At 37.3% G+C, this 17377-nt stretch overlaps 3 protein-coding genes across 5 annotated transcripts; all 3 read left to right on the forward strand.

Moving 5' to 3' along the window:
• The first annotated feature begins 872 nt into the window (after window positions 1-872).
• cldn7b (claudin 7b) lies at window positions 873-5994 on the forward strand. Its single transcript, XM_027158708.2, has 4 exons — window positions 873-1328; window positions 3929-4093; window positions 4338-4422; window positions 4919-5994. The coding sequence occupies exons 1-4, from the start codon at window positions 1106-1108 to the stop codon at window positions 5073-5075; spliced, it is 630 nt and encodes a 209-aa protein (XP_027014509.2). The 5' UTR covers window positions 873-1105; the 3' UTR covers window positions 5076-5994.
• Window positions 5995-8861: 2867 nt separating this feature from the next.
• Window positions 8862-13062, forward strand: LOC113650375 (cornifelin homolog B-like). Of its 3 annotated transcripts, XM_027158709.2 has the most exons (5): window positions 8862-9060; window positions 9306-9348; window positions 11715-11828; window positions 12234-12388; window positions 12747-13062. In XM_027158709.2, the coding sequence occupies exons 2-5, from the start codon at window positions 9333-9335 to the stop codon at window positions 12870-12872; spliced, it is 411 nt and encodes a 136-aa protein (XP_027014510.1). In that variant the 5' UTR covers window positions 8862-9060; window positions 9306-9332; the 3' UTR covers window positions 12873-13062. The 3 variants fall into 3 exon arrangements, with proteins under 3 accessions (XP_027014510.1, XP_027014513.1, XP_027014514.1); XM_027158712.2 differs by lacking the exon at window positions 9306-9348 and having other exon boundaries at window positions 8864-9060; XM_027158713.2 differs by lacking the exons at window positions 8862-9060; window positions 9306-9348 and adding an exon at window positions 10452-10592.
• A 1317-nt stretch (window positions 13063-14379) lies between these two features.
• LOC113650254 (placenta-specific gene 8 protein-like) lies at window positions 14380-16945 on the forward strand. Its single transcript, XM_027158461.2, has 4 exons — window positions 14380-14487; window positions 15091-15215; window positions 15586-15773; window positions 16473-16945. The coding sequence occupies exons 2-4, from the start codon at window positions 15113-15115 to the stop codon at window positions 16635-16637; spliced, it is 456 nt and encodes a 151-aa protein (XP_027014262.1). The 5' UTR covers window positions 14380-14487; window positions 15091-15112; the 3' UTR covers window positions 16638-16945.
• The last annotated feature ends 432 nt before the right edge of the window (window positions 16946-17377 follow it).

Genomic DNA, 17377 nt, shown 5'->3' on the forward strand with positions numbered 1-17377 from the left:
ACTGCATTAACATTCTTCCTTATTTCTCTCGTTAACTCTTATTTCTGGTCAGTCGAGAGAATTAATCATATGTACTGCGTCTATCTGTCATTAGTGACTGACATTATTTACAACAGAAAATAAGTTACGGTTTGAACAATTTTACTATATTGTACTGTATACTTAAAAATATTAGTTTCCACTTCTGTTACACATTTACTGTTTACACCGATTGCAAATAAAGGGGGAACAAAACATAATTTTTATTTGAATCAAATGATAGGCATGTGTGTGAGTTTATAGATATGATTCATAATGTACAGTGTGGCCACTAATAATATAATGTTATGGAAATGTTATTGCCTTAAATTAAAATGATTTAATTTAGTTGCAGAAAAATACAGAAACTAAATACATTTCAAAGAGACAAATGGAATAACCGGATGCAAACTGCTAAAGCGTAAATAAACTAAAAATAACATTTAACGTCATTATCGATAGAGTCGGCTCTTTGAATCGGCTCTAGTAGCTGAATAGAAAGAGTAGACTCGCATTTAGGAGCCGATATTTTTTGATATTTTTAATATTTTATGAAATGGTATCAGACACAGTTTAGCAAAGAAAAGCAAAGCCATAGAAGAATATGTAGGAGGAATTGGCAATTGATTCAATTATGCTGATTCGTGGAAATTGATTCGACTCGTTGAAAAGAGTCGGAAATGCCCAAAACTCTGTGTTTCTTCTAAACCGAAACGTTAATCATCCTCGAAACGGTGACGTCTTTCGGTGCATCCCGAGTCTCGTCCAATCACAGAGCAGAAGCGACCGAGGGCGAAACTGGAGTATTGCCCCTCCCACTTTTAGTCACCCTCGCGCGCATCTGCTTTAAATGCGCGTTCCCGTCGCCATTAAAGGTGCGGTTCTGAAGACAGGTGCTTCACCTTCTCAGCTCACACAAGGATTTAAAGTCACTTTGTTTTTCTCGGGAAACTTCTTTTTTCTTCACTTTTGGAGGGTTTTAGTTACATTAAACCTTAAAAAAAAGTTTTTTTTTAAATCTTTTTGAAGCACTTTTAAGGACAAAAACTAGGGATTTTTTTTTAAAAGAAAACAAAAAAACATAGAGATGGCGAATAAAGGGCTGCAGTTGTTGGGGTTTATTCTGTCTGTGATCGGACTCATTGGGCTCATAGCTGGCACCATCATGCCCCAGTGGCAAATGTCGGCCTACGTGGGCGATAACATCATCACCGCCGTGGCCATGTACCAGGGCCTGTGGATGTCCTGCGCCTACCAGAGCACCGGGCAAATGCAGTGCAAAATCTACGACTCCATGCTGCAGCTCAACGGTAAGAACAACAACAAAACTTATAGATATTTAATTAAATCCCTATGTATATAAAAAAATCAACTCCTTAACATACATTTTAAAAAGTACAAATCCTAGTCTTTTATTACTTTTAATACTTTCTGGATCAATTTATTGTGCGCTTTAATTGATTTGTTAATTTTATAATTTAAGAGGAAACATTTTATTAACCTCCATGTTGGTGTCTAAGAGATTTTCGACCTGTCGGACGGTGATCGGCTCTGGAGCGCGGTTTGTCAGCGCGCATGCGCAGAACGCTCGCCACCTCACACCACTGTGATAATAATTATTCAGGCGGCATCATGTGGCACAAAGCTGTAACTCTCTTTTTTTCCCCCTCTGTTCTCTTTGTGATTTATTACAGCCTTTAATTAACACAGGATTTATTGACTTTAATGAATACATTATTTCACGGTCTTGTAGCAGCAGGTGGAGTTTAGTGTTTTAGTGTAAAATGTCATGCTCAGTTTTCAGGGCTTCAGGGTTTTTTTTGCCCCCCAACAAAAGAAGCTTTGATTCGTTCCTGCATTGGTCGAAGGTGTGTGTTTATTGTAAACCTCACCCCTAGGTAACACACCCGTAGGTTGCCAGGCTCTTTTGTTTCTCTCTCTTTTTCCTTGGAGGAGGGTGCGGTGATGATTTGAATGCATCGCTGCTTCAGGGTTAAAGAGGAAATAAGGGACGTGGAACAAATAAGTTATGAAAATGACCAAAATGGCTGAATGTCACTTCCTGCTTTGAGTAAATTGACTGAACATCTTTCCAGCTTGGAGACGTACATGACGGATATATAAGACAGAAGTGTGTTTATTTGAACTCCGATGTTTTGTAAAAGAGTGAGGATTCGCAGGAGTTATGCAGTGGGTTGAGTAATCAGTAATCATTACACAGCAGATCGGCTCATGTCCTCCTCCTCCTCCTCCTCTACGGGTGGAAAGTCCTCTCATGGTTTCAGTATCAGGGTGGGGAGAGAGATTTGCATCATTATTCTAAAAACTAGCCCATGCAAATGTTATGGCGCTCAGGTGAAGGCATCTGCACATGCGTATACACACACACACACACACTCTCTTCGTCTTTCTCTCTGAATCTCTGAGTCCGTGTTATCCAAATTCCCACATTTTCTGATCTGAAAATTAGAATTAGCAGCTTTTTCCAGAATCCTGTCTGATTTTTTTTTTTTTTTTTTCACACTTGGAGCTCGGAGTGTTTGTTTGTTTGACTTTGCTATCTGAGAATGATAAGGCGTTATCGCTTGTACACCCGTTTATGACATGAACAAACACATTCAAGCCGTTTATGATAACCTGCGCTGTTAGGAACCGGAAAAGTCTGGATGAGCTCCAGCTTCTCTGTTGGTGATGATGATTATGATGGAAAGTTGTAGTGGGTTTTTAGGTTTCTTGAAAAAATGTTTTGTTTGATAATGAATAGGAAGAGAGACAGTGGGTTTTTCTTTATAACAAGAACACACACACACACACTCCTCCCCCCCTCTCTTTCTCGTCTACCTTCCCGACAGTCGGAGTGGTCAGACCTGTTCTATGAGATCTCACATGTAAAGAGAAAAAAACACACACACACGAAAGAGTATTCTGGCTGGAACCGGTTTGTACCTGAGTGCAGGTGGAGAGTTGGGGGATGGGATTTCGGCCTCATGAGAGCGAGTATGTGACTCATTCAAACAGAAGGTCCGGTATGGACAGAAATCAGGGTTTGAATCTGCTGCTCTACAAACAGATTTCTCTTTCTGAGTTTACGATGAGTTTTAAATCACGTTGGGTCAATAAACAAGGCTCAAATCTGAGGAATTTGAGGTTTATAAAACTGTATGAGCGCGAAATCCGCTCAAGTTGTGTGAACTACTTTGAACAAAGGTCTCATCGTCGTGGTCCCTCTTTAAGACTCTCTGTAGGTTTACAGGAATAAAGAAGCTTCCAACTCGAACCCCATCTCATAAACACTCGGGTTATAGAGTTAAACACCGTTTAAACAACAGACACCGTTAAAAAGCTCTACTGCGTTTTAGTTGGTGTCATGATTATCAGTCCATTAAGCAGGAGTTGCCTAGCAACAAAGATCTGTGCCTTTATTCGTCGTTAAAACTGGACATTAATAATTTTATGAGGTCTTTTGTGAAATACAGCGCTGCGTAGCACCTTATCGTCTTACAGATTTAATTCATTTATTCATGAGTTTGACTTATTCTCCTTTCTGACACTCACGGCCACTTTGCAATGTAACACGCACACTTCAGAGGAGATCACAAACTTTACAAGATAAATATTCCTGTTTCTTTTTCTTCACTGAAATGTCCAGGAAAATTTATTGAGATTTATTTTTTAAGACTTTTTACTCGTGTTTGAGTCGATTTCACTGAAAGATTGTGTTTCCTGTCACATTAAGAGCAGGAACAAAGCACTTCTTGGTTTATAAGCTAAAGAGGGTAAAGTGTGGTTCCTCCCGGTGTTGACTGCCGATTTAGATTTCAGGACAAAAACAAAAATACTTTGTCTCCTGTATAAACAAGTGTCTGTCATGGTCAAAACTCTAACATCGTCTCTCTCTCTCTCTCTGTAGGTGCTCTCCAGGCCACTCGTGCTCTGATGATTATCAGTATCCTCCTGACCGTGATCGGACTGGGCGTGGCCTCTATGGGCATGAAGTGCACTAACTGTGGCGGCGATGACAAAGTGAAAAAATCTCGCATTGCCATGGTCGGAGGAATCGTCCTGCTGCTGGGAGGCAAGTCGCATTTCTTCTGCTAACATCAAACTAGAAGCTAGAACATAACAGAAGTCACACTTTGCTAGATGTTTTCTTAGCCAGAGAAGCCTGTTACGGCTTCTGTACCACGTGAACTGCTGAATAAACCTCCATTCTGATGTAGCGAATGTTTAGGACATCTTGAGCTTTAATGTCTCAAGTGTTGCTAGTCATGTAGCACAATGCTAATATGCATCTCTCTTTTTTTATGTTTCTGTTTTAGCTCTGTGTTCCATAGCCGCATGCTCGTATTTCTCCTACCAGATTATTCAGGATTTCTACAGTCCCTTCACTCCGGTCAACACAAAGTAAGTGTGTGATTAGCGATATTAGCCTAAACAGAGGGATGTGTTTATTCTTTGTTTCTCGAGACCAAGATTACAAAGAAAGAGCAGACTTAAGTGTTAATAACTTGAAAAGTGATTGAAGTGAAAGGATATGTTTATTAAGTAGCTCGTGCTCCATATCGGACGCTTCGTAAAACAGAGCGACTGATGGGGAATGGATGTTTTTTTTTTTTATTATTACTCAGTTGTTTCAGCTCATTTGTAGCTTTACATTGTGTTGTTTGACACATGAGCAAAAATTTGATCTGATACAGGAAAAAAATGAAGACATTTAAAAGCACCATTATGGGCTGTCTCCAGTCGTCCTCAATCCTGATCAGATTAATTTCTGATTTTAAAAGCATGATTAGACAGAAGTTTGAACAGCTTGTTATCGTTATGTCAGGCAACCAGAACACATCCCTACGATCCGCTCCAACCGATGCTTCTTCCTAATTCATGTCCATGTTCTTTGCAGGTATGAGTTCGGCGGTGCAATTTTCGTCGCCTGGGCCGGAACGTTCCTCACCGTATTTGGCGGCGCTTTGCTAGCTGCGTCCTGCTCCAAACGCCAGACTTCCACCCGGGCGTACCCAAAGTCCCGACCCCCAAGCAGCTCTAAGGAGTACGTCTGAGTGCCAGGCTCACGTCCGCTTAGAACCAGATCAACAACGGCAGCGAGCTGGTGGACGTTTTCCTGAGTGGCTGAGCTGAGAGCAGTGTGCAGTTTATTTAACGCAAACCTTTCAGAGATCAGTACATCAGGGCGACTTCTACAGCTGGCCTGCGGCGACGCGTTACATTTTTCAGTCGTACTCGTTTCTTCCATTGTTAATGGTGCCTTTTGTCCTGTTTTTATTTTGCTCTTGCTGTAAAGTTTGTATTCCTAACACAACACACCCCATCTGTAAATCCATGCTGTTATACAGAAGGATGATTTGAGGCGGAGTGATTTTTCTCTCTGAAGTATACTGAAGCACGACACACTCAGGGATAAACGTCTATCTCTGTTTTCTAGATAAAATCCTTAATCACGGTGAACAAAATGTCTTCCATCTTTTCCCCAATGATGGCATATATATTAATATTATATTTTTTAGTTTAAACACTAACTACATCCCTTTACATCTCCATCTTGCGCTTTTTTTTTTACTTTCAGTCCTTGAGAAATGAAGTGAGCTAAGCATCAGTTTTCCCACCTTCCACGCCCAGCGTTCTGTTTTTCGAGCTTTGCCGTTGATCCTGCAGATCTCATGACTTTATTCTCAGCCCAAAAGTAAATATTAACCTTTATTTTATAAACCGTGTCCTCTTCTTCACCTCTTCCACATCACATTCCTGCCATTCTTTCTTCCCCAAAAATGTCTTTTTTTTAAACCCCAGATAACGCTTTGTGTGTGCACTGTTTTGTTTTTCTCTTAAAAATAAAAGGAAAAAAAGTTTCAACTTTGAGGAGAAATAGCTGTAGATACTGTTTATCATCTTAGAAATTCACTTTTTTTATTGTAATTTTATGCAAATTTTATGTAAATAAACAGGAAATTGTGAACGTTGTGAATTCTTTCCAGTTGTCATTTTTTTATCGTTTATTTTTATTAATTGTTCAGTGTAATATTTTGGGTGAAAACTGATTTAACAATGATGTTCATAGCAAAGGAACAACATTAGGTCATTAGAAAGTAGAGGAGAAGTGAAGATGATTTTAGAAAACTATTTCAGGTGTTTTAAGTTTAAGACAAAGTTTTTAAGCAACAATTAGCAGGCAGAACGTTTGTTTAGAGAAAAATTATTACGAGTCATTATAAACGAGTCATTTGAGGTGCAACAGTTGACTCTTTGGGAGGGAAATGATGAGTGAGTTCCATTGTTCATTATTGTTCTGTCATCATTCTGTCATGATTAAGGGTTTTCTTATTATATATAATTATATACGTTGGATGTGATTGTTAGTGTGATTATCTTGCTTCTGGATTGAACCGACATTTTTTTTTACCAGAACTTTCCTTGGCTAAAAACGTTTCCATTAGCAGAGAGTAAACGTACTGAGACGTGACTTTTACAGTCTCTGCACACTAAAAAAGCCAAACAAATAAAATGGATGTAGTGAATGTTTAAAAATGAGGTTTACTCAATGGAACTGAAGAGAAGGTTTACTGTTCTTATCTCCAAAAAAGAACACTGCACTTTTCTTGGATCATCAGAACTGTTAGCCGTCGCTTTAAGAGATTTAATCGACTCCTGCCGACCAATCACAATCCAGAACTGTGGTGTAAATAAGATCAAAATAAAATAAGGAGCCGATAACACCACGAATTATTTGCCATCTTAATAAGTAATGTTGCTCGCCATCTAGTGGGCAAAGAGCGCATCAGAGACTAAAAAAAAGTTTTCACACAAATTCTTCAGTTATTTGCAAACTTCCTATTGTGTGGAATTAATATCTTCTCTGAAATCCCCCAAAGAGCCTCGTTTCGATTTGTCGTTCACAGTCACGTGATCGAAAGCAACGCGGTGACGTCATACCGGTAGAGCCGGTTAGTGTATACCGGTTAGTGTAAGCAGAAGCACGTTTTTTTGGTAGTTGTAGGTGAAGATCAGAATTATATTACAAATTATATCTAATTATACAATATCTCTAAAATTCTATAACCTGAGGCTAAGGTCATCACAAACACACACTGCCATGGGAACACCAAAAAAACATTAATAAACTAGTCCACACACATACAGACACACAAACGATGCATGATTCCACTTTATACAGCAGTAAGTTCTGGTCTTATTCCGGATTAATCTGGTTGGTCGAGTGTCACAACACACTGGGACTTATCACTGTATCAGTTCACTAGACGCTCGTCTGTGTTCCACATGAATAAAATCCACGTCCTAGTTAGAAACTGTTACTACAGCGACACCATCAGGTCACTAAAAACCTACATTCAGAGCAGAACTTCTGAGGATGACTTCTGAGATTTGGTCCACTCTTAATAGTAATAGTAATGCAGAACAACAATATTAGACTTGTATGAATGTTTCAACTGAATACCAACATCCCATCCTCTGTGTCCATATTCACTGTCACTGAATGTTCAAAACCTCTTATTTGTTTATTTATATGTTTATTTGTTTGTTTGTTTGATTGTTTGTTTATTCCCAACCACAAACCTGTACAGAAGACACTGAAGGTCCAATACCTTAATATTATTTCAACTTAACTTTTACGTTACTGTAAACTTTACTGTTCACACCTGCAGTGTGTTAAGTGCAATGTCTCAGCTGTTTAATATCTCAACTAAATAGTATTTTATTGGATCAGTGATGTTATTCTTTTATATTTATGTGTATACTTTTTTTTTACACCATTTTATGCACCATAAGGACTGTCACTTAATTTCGTTGTACCCTGTGCAATGACAAAAATAATCTATCTATCTATCTATCTATCTATCTATCTATCTATCTATCTATCTATCTAATTATATTTACTATCATTTCACTCTTCATGGATTATGACATATTGCTTCATTACACAACAATCATTACAGCCATTTACATCCCAAATTATCATATGTTTATGTGGCAGTTATACAGATTTACACAGCAATAGTTATATTTACAAACCCTTAACACACGTGTACACCAATAACACACGTGTACACCAATAACACACGTGTACACACTAACATATTAACACACAATGCATTGTTTCTGTATATAAACACTGAAACTTCTCAAATTTACTCACTTTTTGTTGATTATTTCTCCTCCCTGACAACTTTATCCATCCATCAGTCCGTCCGTCCGTCCGTCCGTCCGTCCGTCCATCCATCCATCCGTCCGTCCATCTGTCCATCTGTCCATCTCTCTCTCTCTCTCTCTCTCTCTCTCTCTCTCTCTCTCTCTCTCTCTCTCTCTCTCTCTCATTTGTTTTTACATCCGGTTTTGTTGCCGTTTTGTTAAAAAACCGTTAACTTAAATCCAATCGCTATTAGTGAAGATCACGTGATTAAGGTCGCCTCATCCTATTGGATAAAATCAACATCAGCACAAAAACTGTAATCTTGTACTAACATGAATCCGAAGTGACTTTAAAGCGCGAAATAAAGTATTAGATTTATTTTAATTCGTTTTTAAAAAGATGTCTGAATGCGACAAATTGGTTAAAACCTAATAACAGGTCTCGTATCCATGCTAATACTGTATTAGCCACAAAAACCACAAACTAGTAGAAAAATTTAGTAACGTTTATAGTAAATATTAATCTGCACAAACATAAAACTAATAATGATGATGATGATGATGATGTGGGTGAAGTGATACAGATTTGTTTGAGCTATAAAAGAACGTGAGCTAAAATGACGCATGCGCGTTTCAACACACGCGAGTTCACCTGTAGTGACGTTAATGATTTGAACTTACACTTTGAAGAACGCCCGCGAGCTCGCGCTTTTCTCAGGTACGCGCACGCGCCTCGTGATCATTTACAGCACCTGTGTTATTTGCCCCAGCGTCCAGGTGGCAGCAACTCTACTGAATTCTACTGAGCTTCACTCTCGTTCAACACGGCGTCCAAATCGAAGTCATTCTACGTGGTGGAGGCACAGAAGTGTGCAGATTTCTGTGAGTCAAACACACGGAGTCGGTCACTTTCACACATTAAACAGCTCTCTAGCTCTTCAGCTCTTCGGTCTCCAAGGTTTTCCCGGTTTTCCAACTGACAAAACCCATAACTTGCGATTCCTAAAAAGAATAACATTTTAACAAAAATAGTGATGTCATTTTTTAATGAATCGGTTCGTTGATTCGGTTCTTTTAAATGACTATTGAGGGACCAATATGAGTTAAATATTTTTTTTTTCTTGCAGTTCTCTTCTTTCTTCTTCGATTCATTTATGGATTTAAACGAATGTAGGTATTTTCTTTCTTTCTATCTATCTATCTATCTATCTATCTATCTATCTATCTATCTATCTATCTGTCTCTTTCATTTAAATTCTATCCTTTCCTTTTTATTTTTTCATCCATTCATGTATGTATGTATGTATGTATGTAAATGTATGATTGCATGGATCTTTTTTGTCCCATCCACAGCTACAGATTTAGTTCAGGCAAATTAATACAATCAGGAATCTCTAGAGTCGACTCTGTTCGATGAGTTGAATCAAATGAATTCCATGAATTCCCATCGCTAAAAGAGTGTGATTCATCTGTGACGTGTTAAAAGGAAAACTTCACCTAACACATTAAATGTGTTCATATTAAAGTATCTGTGGTGTGTTTGGTGATTGTGCTGCTAGTCTGTTGGATGATCCTCCATCTTCTTTGCTCCTGTTAGAAGCTCTGGTGAAAACTTCTTTCTTTCTATTAATTGAGGAAAAACTCAAAACTTGTTCTATTAAACAAGACAAAATAAAGAATGAGAGCTGCTTCTCTCATGCACCAGTATTCCAAAACATCATAATGAGAGATTCAGTATAGAAGCGGTGGAGATATTGCTTTCCCAGAATGCATTGCAGTTGTTGGACTGAGCTGAGAATCGGCTTGCGCGAAGCTTTGGGAGAGGATTGTTTCTAACATCACGTACAGATGTAACAAAGCCTGGACTGGTACTAAAGCTCTGCTGCATCACTGACCGAGATAAAGAGAAATCCTGCAGCACTGTTATGGACGCAGGATGTCAAAGGGCATTGTGGGTAATCTGTTAAAGCAAAGTGAATCTACAGAGGCATGTTGATGAAAGAATTTTAAAGTAAAAAACAAGTTGCAAACACAATATTTTCTGTTATGTATGTGGTGTTTGTACAGTGTACTGTGTTGTGAAAAGCTTTTGTATTTCTTGTTACTTGTCAGTTTTGGGTTGAATTGTAGCGGCATGGTTTCATGCTTTATTTAGCATCCAGCTTTGATGTAATATAAACAAAGTCAGACTGAAGTCGAACTTGATTTAATCTCTTAATGTCTGACTCAAGAGCGTCTCGAACTCGCAGTGTATGTGGCTCTCAGGGCCCGAGTTTCGTCTCAGCACCGCACCCTGTGTTCAGGTCGGACAGGTTCAGGGGGATTTTTCTCCTGGTGGTTTTTTTATAAAGCTCTGAGCTCTTGTGGGAAGCTGTAAGTCTGAGTCGGTGAGTTTATCAGACAGCAGATCACAGGTGAGTGTTAACTGCATCATCTAACATAAATGTGCAGGGAATTTATAAACTCTTCAGAAGTTCACTTGGACAAGTTACAGTAACTGCAGAGGATTAATCTGATCATTATATTCTTAAAGAAGAGGTTTTGTTTTTTATTGTTTATCTTCAGGAGGGAAAACCTAAAAGATTTAAATATCAGTGCAGAAAATATTAAACAAACAACTAAAGTCTGGAGTACAATTAGATCCTTAGTGTCTTCGTTCTTTACCCATTTACATCAACTTTCCATTCTGTTTTCTGGAATTTTAATTCGCCTTTAATCTCCGGTTCATTGCTTTCATGCTGATTATCAAAAATGTAATAAAATTATCATCACTCACAGCAACAGGTGATTTTAAAAGGGAAAACAAATGATGAGATGATAAAATATAATGTAATATATATTTAAAAATGAAATTTCATTTCAACCTGCAAATTTATTTACATTTAAGGCTTTTATTTTTATTTTCTTGTAGAATAAAAAGAGACATTATTTTTTCCCCACATTTAAAGAACATATCGAATATCCCTGTCCTGAGTGTTTAAGAAAACCTGAACTTTCATGTTAAATATATCTCTTGAATAAAAATCCTGCTATAGAATCTGTAGACTGGAAATGTGACTGATTGCAGCATTTGTGTAACTGAGAAATGCTGAATTGATGTGAATTAAGGTCAGTTTTTTCAGTTTCATCTTCATCTGACGAGTCTTTGTATTGTATGTTAAAAGGTATAATATGTTATAACATTGTTCTTTTTTGTCATCTGATGTACGTAGCTACTAGTTACTGTAGTACTGTATTACTACTTACTGTAGTAACCCTTTCAGTGGGACTGTCTCTAGAACTTGACCTTAAGTGATGCATGCAGTGAAACATCCTAAATGTCTGCATGTGTGTGATGGACAAATGGATATCATGGTATTGAGCAGAAATCGACTTGAGCTTGAGTAACTGTCACGTTTAAAGCCTGTGAGAGGAGTAACATACAGGAAATGACCTTAAAAATGGAAATAGTAGGATAAGAGATTATATTTAGGATGGAAGATGTGAGGCTCTCACTTCAGCAGCCCTCCACAGATGATAATGTTTGTGTGTTTTAGCGACAGAAATGACGACCAAGATGGTGATTAAACAGCCGCAGGCAGTGCTGGAGTCCAAAGAGTCTGATGAGTGGGGCTCCGGGATCTGTGACTGCTGCGACAACAAGCCTGAATGTAAGATTACTGATTTACTTGTCCTTTAACCGCACATCCTGGAATGTTTCCTCTAATTCTTACCAATGAAGAAAACTTTCCACTTGCATTTCAGAACATTCATTCTGTCACAAGCCTCTAGTTATTTTCTTTCAGGAAGTTAATGTGACAAAAACAAATGTAGAAAGAAACAACAAACCCTCCATCATCCTGAAGATGTCAGGAGGCTTAAAGTTCACAAACTTGTTCTACTATCTGGAACTGCTGTTAACACATTCTAACTAATCAGGATCCAGAACTCAACAGCATTGTGGTGTAAAGATGATTAGTGTGTGTGTGTTTGTGTATATTTTTGACATGTAATTTAGCATTTGTTTCGTCTAGAGGAGGATTGTTTAAGTAAAATGCCTGTATGTGTGTGTTTAGGTTGTTGTGTGTTTTGGTGCTGCCCTTGTTTCGCCTGCAAGAAAACTAAAGAATATGGCCAGTGCTTATGTCTCCCCCTGCTGGACATGTGTGGTATCGCCTCACCTGCCACATGGGCCATGAGAGTGTCCATGCGTTACCGTTACGGCATTAAGGTGCGATTAGTTTTAACTATAAAACCACTTGTACTTCATGACCAGATAGAAACTGCTTTATGTAATTTACCTCCTTATTTGTTTCTCATTTAACCAATATCCATGATCGATTTTGTGTTTAACTTGAACTGTTTTATTCTAAACTGAAGAAAATGAACTTTACTGTAGATTCTACAAAACTGGGAGTCGATCTTTATCGAGATATGAATGTGTGCCGTCAACTTTCTTTGTTCGTGACGTTAAATTTGAATTCTAGCAAGAGTACGTAAGACCAAGGCAATCGGTCTGTGTGTTACCATGGCAACACACAAACCTCAATCCAGTTGTTGCTTCATTACAAACTATTTTATTTTCACAGGGCACGCTGTGTAACGACTGTGTGATGGCCACGTTCTGTACGCCCTGCGTCTGGTGTCAGATGTCACGTGAGATGAAAGTGCGTTCGATTCCCATCACCCTGATCAAAGCCGGGCCAAAGAACTGATCTGTAAAAAAAAAAATCCTCCTTAACAGAGTGTTGTATAAACCTATTTATTTATCTAAAGGTTCTGTTCATCAGTATTTTAATCGCATGACAATTTAGAGTTCTGTAAACGTTACCTCCATGTATTGGATTTTTTTTTCTTTCAAGTTGTATTATTAATGTTGTTGTCAAAATAAAATATAACAATGAACTTGCTGGAAAAGTTAAAATAGTTTGGAAAACGTATTTAAATAAATAAATAAATACAGATAATGATTGCACAAGTATTCACTGTGAAATCCTTAAATTGTTAGTAATGGAGGTGTGTGTCATTTAAAGAGACATGTGGTATCAAAATACATATACTTGTTCCAGGAAGAACTCATAAGCACTTACTGAATCATCAGGAACAACTGCGAGCACATGGGATCTTGTGGAAAATCAGATTCACTGAAATTTATAAAATATAGACTAAAAATGAGACAGTTTAAAATGGAACAAATATTTATCCCTAATGAGCAAGTCAGAGGCAAAGGTAGCAAAGAAAATCTCTGTGATTCGATAATCAGGAAGAAACCCGGAGAGGAACTAGAATAAATGGGGAAGGTGAAGGTGATGAGTGACAGCAGAGAGTGGAGAGTTTATAAATCATTATAAACACAGAGAGTAGGATTATAAATCATTATAAACACTGGGAGTCAGATTATAAATATCATTATATACACCAGAGAGTGGGATTATAAATCATTATAAACACTGGGAGTCAGATTATAAATATCATTATATACACCAGAGAGTGGGGTTATAAATCATTATAACATCAGAGAGTGGGATTATAAATCATTATAAACACTGGGAGTCAGATTATAAATATCATTATATACACCAGAGAGTGGGATTATAAATCATTATATACACAGATTTGGATTATAAATCATTATAAACACGAAGAGTGGGATTATAAATCATTATAAACACAGAGAGTAGGATTATAAATCATTATAAACACAGAGTGGGATTATAAATCATTATAAACACTGGGAGTCAGATTATAAATATCATTATATACACCAGAGAGTGGGATTATAAATCATTATAACATCAGAGAGTGGGATTATAAATCATTATAAACATGGAAAGTGGGATTATAAATCATAAACACAAGATAGTGGGATTATAAATAATTATAAACATGGAGAGTGGGATTATAAATCATTAGAAACACAGTGTGGGATTATAAAGCACTATAATCAAGAATGGGGTTATAAAGCATATAAATTTATAAATTATAAATCTTTTGTTTCCCTAAAAACTTTAACTCCATCTGTTAGCCTGCTAGATCACAGAGATCATTAATACAGTCAAAAAAGAAAGAAGAAAAGAAAAGAAGGTCTATCATCCGCTGCGTTCATCACATGGAGGAAACACTGGAGGAATATTCAGGTTGTTCTACTTCCAGATGTCCATCACGGTGTGTGTGTCTTTGTGTGTGTGTGTGTGTGTGTGTGTGTGTGTGTGTGTGTGTGTGTGTGTGTGTGTGTGTTTGTGTGTGTGCATGTTTGAGATACCTACATAACTACAAGGAGGTTCATTTCACATTTGATAACGAAGACAACACAGCTTTCGACAAACCCAGGTAAAACCAGATAATACAATTATTCATGAAATGGACCACATTAATAAAATGACAACAGCTATCAATAATTACGTCTGAGGAGTTAATCATCTGAGAAGATTCCTCACATTGTATTTTGCGAGCTTAGAAATACGTTTTAGATTTGAAATTGATTTTTATAAAAAGCTTCTCATGTAGCATGTTTGCTGAAAATGAATATATTTATCTATCTATCTATCTATCTATCTATCTATCTATCTATCTATCTATCTATCTATCTATCTATCTATCTATCTATCTATCTATCTATTTCCTTAATTCTCAGGGGGTTAATTAATATACTGTGTCATGAGTAAAAACTTTAAGATGATATTTTTTACTAGTCAGAATTGTTTCTTTTTTTTTAAAACAGAAAACCGGATGAGCAGGTTGAAAGAAATGCAGCCTGTTTATCTTGCTCTGTCATTTCTTTTCTCCTTCACTGCACTAACACAGATCTGTACAATGTACAGAAATACAGTGGTTGTGTTAAAAATGTACACAACAAACGAAAAAGGCCAAGCACGAATGTCCGACCTTTGGATTATATTATGCTCTCTATAATAATAATGATTTTTTTTTCAGAGAACTCGAGCATCTGAGCATCATGGCCGCCACAGCTGTAGTTATCCAGCAGCAGCCGAGGGCGGTGCCGATGGTCACAGCGTGGAGTTCAGGACTGTGCCACTGCTGCCAGGACATGGATTCATGTGAGCGGAAACAATCAAAAACATTCATATTGATGATTCCAGAGGTTTGACTAGAGTTTTTTTAGGTGCCTATTCAGTCATTATATGTAAATTCAGGCATGTCTCTATTTAATTTGAACCTGATCTTTAAATCCATATATGGAAGCCATTAATTCATGTTCATTGCCTCAGACCTTTATAACAGGTCACATTTGCAGTCTGTATTTGCATAGAAATCTGGGTATATCCCTGAGCAATCTGGGTATATAAAAATATAGACATGCCTTTAAGTCCATATTGTAAAACATACTGTAGAGACAGATATTTTTAACAGTATCTAAAGCTTCAATGAGGGATAATGAATCAATAATAACATTAGCATCTATTTCAGGCTGTTGTGCGTTCTGGTGTTTTCCCTGCTTCGCCTGCAGAACCTCGTCTGAGTTCGGCGAGAGTTTTTGTCTCCCTCTGGTGGATTTTCTTGGTCCTGCAATAATGGCTGTTACAGGCTTAGGGGTGTGTGTTCCTCCTGTCACTCTGTCCATGAGGGTGGCCGTACGATACAAGCACGGGATCCCGGTGAGTGCTGTACTTCATTGTGAAACCTTCATAATCAAGGGGGGAAAAAAAGCGTTTAATGAGGTTTTACTGAATAGAACTGAAAATAAAACCATGTTGGATGACTACCATGGTATCAAATGGAACTAAATGTAACAATATAGACAGGAACTAGATGTTTTTAAGCAACAGTTAAACTTCATTAGACATAGTAGACTTTATTTCGTGAGGTCAACATAAATAAATAAAGAAACAAGTAAATTAAAACAGAAACCAACAGAAACTAATAAATAAGACGACCATTTAAACAGCTAGCATAGATGTTAAGCAATTTGTTAACATGGCTATAGAGCCCCCTATTTACCCTCCAATCTGAGGTGATGAATTTGTCATTAAATTACATTAAACAATTCTCTCAGATGTATTAAGAAATAGGAAAGTTGAGACTTATAGTATATAGATAAACAGCACGGTTCTTACACTTAACATGGACATCTTTCTTCCTCAATATCAGCGTCAGATATAGTTAGGGGGCGTGGCTTAATATAGGCTAAAAGCTATTGAAAAGATAAGCTAGTTTGGCTACTTTAGCTAGTTTAATTAAAGTAATAATGTGACGAATCTGTCAAAAATGTTCACATTTTTCTCAAATGTGTTTAGAAACAAGAAAAGAATGAAAATCTTATGACTTAGCAGCACAAGGATGTGTTTTGTTTTTAGGGCAGTTTGTGTGAAGACATTCTGGTCTCCTGTTTCTGCATCTGTTGCTCGTGGTGTCAGATGAACCGGGAGATCTTACACCGGAAACGGACAGATGCGGTGACCAACGGGCAGCACGTGCCCTTCACCACCGTCACCACCACCGTACCTACAATAGTGACTTAGTCGTGAATTTAAATCAGAATTTTCTCAGACTTGATGAGAAACTAATTGAAAATTGGGTCCTGATATCAGTGGAAGATAAAATAAGTGGTAAAAAAGTGACTAAAAAAAATATATATACGCTTAACATGGTTCTTTAGGAGTAGAATGTAAAAACTTATATCGTATTAATAATTCATTAATAATGATCATTGTTTTTTTTTGTTTGTTTGTTTGTTTTTTTTTTTTTGGTTTTTTTTTTCTTTCAATGCAAATCACTTTGGACCCCAACACTGCTGCAGCTCATAAATTAAGATGATTCGTGTCTATTATTAATTGTGTCTGTCTCACTTCCTCCCTGTCTGTCTCTCTGAAGTCTGTGTGCATGGTGATGATTAAGATCTTCCTGGATTGTTTCCTGGAATCATTAAACTTTCCGCTAATCGGCTTCTTTTTTGTTGCATAAACGACAGGAAATCGTGTGATTATAGAAAAAGGACACACCGCGGTCCTGATCACTTCAGTAAACAGGATGATGCAATCAGGAAAAGATCCGTGATCACGGAATAACTCGGCTATTATCTCATTTATTCCCGCCTTCTATCGTTCAGTAATGTCCTCCTGAATGTCACTTCAGTGTCTCTTGGAGATTTGTCTGTTATTCAGACGCATATAAATACACCGAGCAATATCACACTATCAAATAAAAATCAAATAAAAAAAAAAAACTCAATATGATGACTTCAAAATAAATATTTTGTCGG

This window comes from Tachysurus fulvidraco, chromosome 20, assembly GCF_022655615.1.
Source record: "Tachysurus fulvidraco isolate hzauxx_2018 chromosome 20, HZAU_PFXX_2.0, whole genome shotgun sequence".
Taxonomy (NCBI): Eukaryota; Metazoa; Chordata; class Actinopteri; order Siluriformes; family Bagridae; genus Tachysurus; species Tachysurus fulvidraco.

Bases quoted from the DNA above. Each gene is read 5' to 3' on its own strand.
- cldn7b (XM_027158708.2), top strand. From the start codon at position 1,106: ATGGCGAATAAAGGGCTGCAGTTGTTGGGGTTTATTCTGTCTGTGATC. The intron at 1,329-3,928 runs GTAAGAACAACA...CTCTCTCTGTAG, and splicing joins CTCCATGCTGCAGCTCAACG to GTGCTCTCCAGGCCACTCGT. The intron at 4,423-4,918 runs GTAAGTGTGTGA...TGTTCTTTGCAG, and splicing joins TTCACTCCGGTCAACACAAA to GTATGAGTTCGGCGGTGCAA.
- LOC113650375 (XM_027158709.2), top strand. The intron at 11,829-12,233 runs GTAAGATTACTG...GTGTGTGTTTAG, and splicing joins CTGCGACAACAAGCCTGAAT to GTTGTTGTGTGTTTTGGTGC. The intron at 12,389-12,746 runs GTGCGATTAGTT...TTATTTTCACAG, and splicing joins GTTACCGTTACGGCATTAAG to GGCACGCTGTGTAACGACTG.
- LOC113650254 (XM_027158461.2), top strand. From the start codon at position 15,113: ATGGCCGCCACAGCTGTAGTTATCCAGCAGCAGCCGAGGGCGGTGCCG. The intron at 15,216-15,585 runs GTGAGCGGAAAC...CATCTATTTCAG, and splicing joins CTGCCAGGACATGGATTCAT to GCTGTTGTGCGTTCTGGTGT. The intron at 15,774-16,472 runs GTGAGTGCTGTA...TTTTGTTTTTAG, and splicing joins GATACAAGCACGGGATCCCG to GGCAGTTTGTGTGAAGACAT.